The sequence below is a fragment of the Rhagoletis pomonella genome, unplaced genomic scaffold (assembly GCF_013731165.1).
Source record: "Rhagoletis pomonella isolate Grant_MI unplaced genomic scaffold, Rhpom_1.0 Rhpom_scaffold_00127, whole genome shotgun sequence".
Lineage (NCBI taxonomy): Eukaryota > Metazoa > Arthropoda > Insecta > Diptera > Tephritidae > Rhagoletis > Rhagoletis pomonella.
In genome coordinates, this window is record NW_023458681.1 from 170,713 (window position 1) to 179,028 (window position 8,316).

The following is an 8,316-nucleotide window of genomic DNA, read 5'->3' on the forward strand; positions in this document are numbered from 1 at the left end:
TTTTTTTGCAAGAAATGTGCAGCAAAATACTGGAGGAAATAAAATTAAATTCTATCCCATATTAATTATTACCAAATCTTTGGTATCAATGTTAAGGGCTATATTATAAGACACATTTTTTGGATAGTTTTTTTTTGCATACACCGTTATTTTGTGCCATATAGACCCCCATAAGGCAATACGTTTCTGAATACACATTGTGAATTGCCAAAATATGTTATTTCCATATTTAAGAATCATTTATTTCCAAATTAAAGGATGAAATACAACATAAATGTAAATAGTATATATGGATACCATAGTTTTTTAAACACATCGTTATTAAAAACCTTAAAATCCTATATTAACTTCTTTTAAGAAACGTCTGTTTTGGCACAAAAATGTGAGAAGGTGTACATTTTGTGGCAGTAGGCAGCTTCTTCGTTGAGAGGCAATGTTTCCACCAATAGAAAATGTTCGCTCCGACTCAGCTGAAGTTGCTGGAATACATAGATAACGCTTGGCTAACTTGAAAATATTAGGATAAATTTCGCTATGAGTTTTCCACCATGTTATTGGATCAATATTATGACCAAGTTGTGGTTCTGCAATATATAAATCTAGCTGAGACGTCACGTCATTGGGCAACGTGTCATCGTCAAACAAAAAGTCCAAATCCGTGGATTCTACTTTGGGCTCTGCCACATTTGTTGATTTCTCTTTTTCTAAATAGCTTCTTACAAAGTCATGAATTTTGGTTTTTGTTTCAACATCTTCGCCATACAAATTTTTATATCGTGGATCCAAAAATGTTGCTACAAGAGAAGCAGGAATGTCATCGCAACTGTTTCCAATGTTAAATCTTTTAAAAAAAGATCTTCTGGCACATTCTTTAAATATTTTTTCATTTATTCCATCAGTAGAAGATGCTGACATATGATTTTGAGTAAACCGATTTATTATAGGACGGACCAAAGACATCGTTACAGTTTTTGCGCTACATAACACTGTTGTAGCTTTATCAAATGGATTTATAACCCTCACCACAGTCGCCAATTCGTTCCATAAATTCGTTCAGTAAATTCAAGTTTAAGTGCATCGCATGATTTGGTGACTGCTCTATCTCCTAAAACTAAGCAGATTGCACTGCGGTTTAAAATTATACTTTCGCACATGTATAATTTCGAGTTCCAACGAATCTCGCAAGATTGAACTAGCCGATTTTCTTTAATTCCCAACTGTACTTGGCGAATTGAAAGAGCATTTTTGGCTACGCTTGAGCGATGAAAATACGAAGACACATTTTTTGGCTTTCTTGCATATTTCAGTAAACTGTGGAACGGCTCCAATTGCATCCTTAACAACCAACTGCAGAAGATGAGCGTTGCACTTAACACTATCAGGTATATTTAATAGTTTCTGTGCCGCAGCATTCATAACTGCTGCACTATCGTGAGTTATTGATTGAACCTTATTTGAAATATTCCAATCATTTAAAACTGATTCGACAGTGGAAGCAATATTATCTGCATTTGGTCTTCCTGGAAGAACAAAAAATATTTAAGTAAAAGTAGATTTTCTATGGGTTTACATTAATACCTTCCAACTGCTTGTTACAAAGCGTAGCAGTGCACAAGTCGTATTTTGAGTTAAAATACTGAGCTTCTACTGATATATAAGAATCCAGCGTTCGAGAAGACCATTCATCCACAGAAATTGAAACACTTGATGCCTCCGCCAATTCATTGCATATATTGTCTTTGACGGATTTATATAATAGCTTCAAGCGAGAATGAATGCTTCTAACGCAGGGAACTTTGTAGCCGGGTTCTATCACTTTCATAAAATCTCTGAAGCCATCGGAAGACACAATTGAAAGCGGTAGCATGTTGGTTGAAATCAAACGTGCAACTGCTCGTGAAATTTCTTCTTGACGTTCGTGTGTAACGACGGCTGTGTCACCTTCTAGCCTCTTCTTCTTGGATTTGTTGGGCCTATCGCTTGAAATTTCACTGTGGAAAGCTTCGGCTGAATGTGCGCTAATTATTGAAATGTTATTGCGAAATATTTTAGAGACGATGGCTAAAGCAATACCTACCTCTCGTTTTCGCGATTTTTGTTATGGATTTTTGTTAAATGGTTGCTCAGTGAGGATGTGGAGGAGTTGTAGCACAAAACTGCACCACATATGGAACATGTTACTTCCTTTTCGTCCTCTGATTTTTCGAAAAAATCCCAAACCCAGCTCCTTTTGCGTCCGCTCATTTTTGTATCTGAATATACATACATATGTGTGCATGTATATATTTAAAAAAATTTTTTTTTCATTTGTCAAAGAAATTTCAATGAAAGCTCGGTTACTGAAATTCGATTTGCTACAATGCTCGAGTAGTCGAAGCAAAGCAACTATTCGAATAATCGAAGGCGGGCGACTATTCGAATACCATTAACCGACTAATAAGCATGCGAACGGTTACGAATCGAATAATCGGTTAACCGATTAGTCGAATAGTCGGATAATTTTACGAGCCCTACTACATAAATAGAGGAGTTATAACGAAAAATCGTATATCTGAACAATCAGTTGTATGGGAGATTTAGGTTATAGTGACCCGATCTTTGTAATTTTCAGTGTAAGTCTTTTGTTGATAATGGGTGGAAGTATTGCAAAATTTCATGTTCCTAGCTGCATAAATGGAGAAGTTATAGCGAAAAATCCCATATCTGAACAATCAGTTGTATGGGAGCTATATGTTATAGTGTTCAGATTCTTCCGGTTCCGACAAATGATTAATACATTATAAAAATAAACCCACCTACCAAATTTCATCCGGATATCGCGAAAACTGAGAGACTAGATTGCATACAAACAGACAGACAGACTGACAGACGGACATGGCTAAATCGACTCAGCTCGACGTTGTGATCAGTTAAGTATACATTTTAATGTGTCTATCTCTTCTTATTCTGGTACTTACAAACATCGGACCAAAGTTATAATACCATTTCATGCTCATGAAAGGTATAAAAATGCAATCCAAACGAGTTATGTGCATTTCTGTCACTATGACGGGTGAGACAAGTACGCAGACCAAATTAGCTATTACTTACTTCTATCAGAGTTTTTCTGCTAATTGCGTCATCTGCGTATGGTTTTAAATAGTTCATTGTATATCAATTTTGTGACGGAAATTATGCTCTAAAACTGACGGAAAATAGTTTTATTCATACGAATCGTTTGCTAAAGTTCTGACTTTTTTATTTTGTGTTTCTAAGAGTAGGCAGTAGTTTCACTTCTATCACGAGTACGGTGCTGTACTCGCTTTTTTACTCATTCGTTTTTGCTCAGTGGCAATTTATACTTAATTAGAAGTGCCAGTTACTGTCGAAATTCGACCGTTTTTATAGATTTTTAAGAGCCCTGAAGATGTTCATAAGGTACAAATATACTTACCGGAAAATTTTCTGCTTTGGATCTAAGTTAAACGTGACTACAATTTTTTATATCTTTTTCTTTTATTTTCAATATTATATTAGTGGGCGACAATATAAACCGTGTAAAAACCCTTTGGTCGGCAGACAAATGACCTTGATCTGAAGTCTCTGGAATTTGGACCCGCAATCCGTAAAATGAACGATTTCTACTGGTGTTCGTAATAAAAAACCAACCCTTTGAAATATTTGCCCCTGAGATTTATTTATTCATACAAAAAGCGGGAATTATTGGAAACTGTGTACTCTGGGACGAAAAGGGCAAAAGAATGCCCGAACAGGACAAATGAATGCCAGGGTTTAATATTCGGAAGCCACATGAAATTCCAGTTAAAACTTCACAACCTAAAGCGTTGTTATGCATGTGTTTCACACGCATGCGGGTACCACTCACCTACGGTTGCCAGGCGTACTGATTTTATCAGTACAGTACCGATATTTCAACTCTTGTACTGATTTTACTCATTTCTTCAATCAGTACGCTAATGTCCTGATTTTTCAAAATACTTTAGCATTTTCTTAAGGTTTTTACATAACGTTGGAACTTTCTTAAACTGTACTGTAAAAAACAGGAAGATGGTAATTTAATTATAGTTGACTTGTTTTAGATAATGTTTCATATGTCCAAGAAATTAATACAACAAAAAGATCAATCATTTTATTGGCATATCGCCGGATCGTTACGTACCAGTTGCGATAATATGATGGAGCTTAAACTTAAAAAAAAAGGCGGAAATTTGTGTCGAGGGTTAACTATCTCGAAAATAACTTTCAGCTTAATGACAATAAATTTGAATATTCGAATGGCTTTTGCCTATAACTAACAATTTCTTTTTCTCAATTTACTGACATTGTAAACGAGTTTTGCATACAAAACATAGAGTTAGATACTCTTTTTAGCGAATTCTTAGTCTTTCACAGTTTTTGCGTTGTTGAAAAAATTATTTAAGCCATGAGGAAATATAGATGAAGTTCTTAAAAAGTGGTACTTTTTCACAGTTTTAAAAAATATTTTATTTGTTTTTTTTTTCAATACCACACTAGAGCGAAGCAACTGAGAGGATCTTTAGAATAAAGTTTGTTTCCTGGCGAGAAGAGAGAAACTGGCTTCTAATTAAAATTTTTGAAAGTAAACTTCAAATTAAAAGTAATTTTAAAATGAAATGTATAGAATTCCTTGATAAAAATATTTAAAGGTAAAACCGCTCGCTCAATTCGTTCGCCATTGGGTTTTTTTTACGTTTGCTATCATTTTGAGTTTACTCTATCGAAATAATTCAAATGTCAAATAAATTCAAAATAAATAAATGAAAATTTATGATTTGAAAATTTATTTATTCAAATGTGGGAACAACTTAAAAAATTTTAGAAGGAAAATGAGATGCTGCTTTAGCGGCTGCGCAAATACCGTTTTTTTCTGCAAGCAAAGCAGTATAAAGTTCTTTAAGTTCTCGCAATTACCGTATGTACGCAAAAATTTATCGAGGTTTGTGGTGCTAAGGCAGGGGATTTTCCCAAGTGCCTATGTGCGCTAGGCTCATTTTTTGCCACACCACTTGACCCAAGATAGTTCTTGGCAAAAGTGCAGTGGCTTTAAGGTTAAATTTGTTTAAATGTGTACCAAAATCTTCGCCTTAGCATGTGGGCAGAAATTGATTACACACAATTGCTTACATTTATTTCTTTAAATATGTTCATACATACAAACATATGTAAATATAAAATGAATAACACTTTTATTTTTTGTGAACTATACTTTATTTATATACCAAGATATTGTTAAAAACAAGAACTATGGCGTTTTAAATTATTTTCTGTTACATTCATAATTTTGCTTTGAAAAAACGCACTGAAAAGTACTGATTTTTAGCATGAAAAAGTCCAACGTATTGATGTTGCGCATAAAAAATCGGGCAACTCTAAACTCACCAAAGTATTCTTTGTGTTTAGATTGCTTATATGTAAGCATTAAAATACTGTTTTTTTATACCCGAGCGCACTTGTGCACAAGGGTATTATAACTTTGTTCACATAACGGTTGTTTGTAACAGGCAAAACGAATCGAGATAGATATAGACAAATGTGTACATAAATGATCAGAATGAAAAGAGAAATCGATTAAGCGGTGACTGTCTGTCCGTCCGCCTGTGCACACGATAACTCGATTAAAAATTGAGATATCTTAACGAAACTTGGTACGTGCACTTCTTTCTGCCGTAGGACGGATGGTATTGAAAATGGGAAAAATCGGACAATAACCACGCCTACTTCCCATATAACGGTAATTTTCAGAAATACGAAAACTGCGATATTTTAGTAACTATTGAAGATAATTCACTCAAAATTGATATTTACAAAAAGTTTTAGACGACAAATAAGAATATTATAAGATTTTGGAAAATGGGCGTAGCCACGCCCACTTATGGTTACATGTGTATATCTTGGTAACCGCTGGACCAATTTCTTCCAAACTTGGCACAGTTGTAGGTGTTGACATAACCTATGAAATGGACGAAAATTTTTATCAAAAATCGGACAATAACCACGCCCACATCCCATAAAACGGTAATTTAGAGAAGTACGAAATCTTCGATAAATCGGTAAATATTGAAGCTAGTGTGTTCAAAATTGTTGCTTGCAGGAAATACGTTTATGGTAAAATTTTGGAAAATGGGCGTGGCACCGCCCACTTATGATCATATATATATATCTCGGTTCTACCAATTTGTACTAAACTCGGTGTGGTTATTCTACTTGCCACATAGAAGCAAAACGCTGAGAATTATTGAAATCGGACTAAAATTACGGCCGCTTTTCATATAACGGTAAATTTCAGAAATGCTTGAAACTTCAATATTTCGAAATTTAAGGACGCTAATTTACTCAAAATTGATACACCCCGGCTTACCATGTAGAGGTAGCTTTCGGAAAGGTGAAAAACATATATTTAATAATTGCGCCGGGTATTTAATGTTCGGCTCCGCCCGAACTTAGACTTTCTTACTTGTTTAGTACCACTTTATGTGGGGTTAATCCGCTGACAATTAAAAAGTTTAAAAATTCTATAGGGTAATTGTTATGCTCCCGAACATCGTCACAATTATTTTTATCAACATTAAAGGATGAATTTTCTTATCTCGGCATACGCTCCAAAATGTCTGCATTGATAAAAGAGCAATCATCTTTTTTTGGGGCCAATATAACAGATTGCAAAATGTCATCAGAATTAATGTTCTCCCCAATATTCTTCAATTACGTATATTATTTGAGAAACTACAAATTCAGTTTCATGGGGGAGGGCTCTCATACTAAGCGTCAAAGTCAAATGGTGTAAAAGAGGAAAATTTAGACCAAGGTTTAACACAATTTTCAATTAGGGTGACATGGGAAGCATGGGGATCTGCCGGAAAAATTTGGCGAAAATCACCAGGCATTAATATAGTTTTTCTCCCAAATAAAACTTCTTTATCTCCCGTTCACTTAGATCACGGCAAAGTCTGATAATTCTGAACTTTTACATACTAACTTCCAAAACACTAAATTCCGATAGCTCAGGTAATCATTATGAGTAAAATAATTTAAATCAGTCTTTAACTATTATTTAAATTTTTTCGCTCAAAAATAAAGATTATTAAGTAATGAGCTTTATTTATTCGCTCAATGGAAATAATAATTATTTGATCTTTATTTCTTCGTTCACAAATAATGGTTATGTTTTGATTTTTATTTTTCCACTTCAATATAATGATTATTTATAAGTTTTAAAAGGCCAATTTTACCTAACAATTTTGGGACTTATTCCTTTCATTAGGGTGTCGCTACCTCTGAAAATGATACGTCGTTAAAAGGTATACCAAATACCTTTTGAGTTTTTTGAATAATCATTTTTCCTAAGTGAAAAAATAAAACTCAATTAGAATTATTATATTTGAGCAAAAAAATTAAAATCATGAAATAATCATTATTTTTGATCGAAAAAATAAAAATCGAGTAATAACAATTTCCTTTCAGAGAAAATATAAGACTCAAATATTAATTATTATTTTTAGTCCTTATTGGTTAAACTCGAAAAGTAAAAATCATTGTTAATTACAGTAGGACGCACGAACACAAAAACGTGACTATAGTTAAAATTGCTTTACGACGATTACAACTTATTGATTTTTTGGTTAAAATATAAAATACTAGCAGACCCGGCGAACTTCGTCCCGCCCAAAATTTTTATTTTTTTATTGAAAATTTTTGTCCAACAATTCACGTTTTCGATTTTCATTGGCACATTCATCTGCTAAGATAATGGTTTGGTGGGCATTTGCCGATTTAAATAACCTAAGGAAAGTGTTATATCCGTGAAGCAGTTCTTGAAATCCTCCAACTGTGCAGCATTTCTTAACACGGTTATAAATTTGAAGAATTTTTACATTAGGAGGATTTCACTCACAAACACACCTACAGAAGAATTATAAATACATTTAAAGATAGCTAAAGCCAGTACGTTTGTAGGCCTTACGCCCCCTTTTCAAATAGCTCCAATTTTCTCCATAAGTATGGGCTTGATTTCATATACATACATATCTCCATACGAAGTTTCAGTACAATACCATGAATACTTTCAGACATATGCAGTATAAAAATTCGGTTTGTATGGGAGGTGTCACGCCCCCTATTACAATAGCTCCATTTTTTCTCCAAGAGTATGCGATGGATTTCGTATATCTCCATACCAAATTTTAGACCTCTACCATGAACACTTCCAGAGATATGCAGTACAAAAAATTCGGTTTGTATTGGAGGTGCCACGCCCCCTTTACATATAGATTTTTTTTAGCCTAAAACCATCCTTGG

The 8,316-nt window shown here is 34.0% G+C and overlaps 1 protein-coding gene across 1 annotated transcript; it reads right to left on the reverse strand.

The window, feature by feature from the left end:
* Nucleotides 1–1,502: 1,502 nt before the first annotated feature.
* Nucleotides 1,503–2,288, reverse strand: LOC118750067 (zinc finger BED domain-containing protein 1-like). The gene is made up of 2 exons (XM_036484799.1): nt 2,078–2,288; nt 1,503–2,018 (listed from the first exon to the last, which is right to left on the reverse strand). The coding sequence occupies exons 1-2, from the start codon at nt 2,266–2,268 to the stop codon at nt 1,559–1,561; spliced, it is 651 nt and encodes a 216-aa protein (XP_036340692.1). The 5' UTR covers nt 2,269–2,288; the 3' UTR covers nt 1,503–1,558.
* Nucleotides 2,289–8,316: the final 6,028 nt, after the last annotated feature.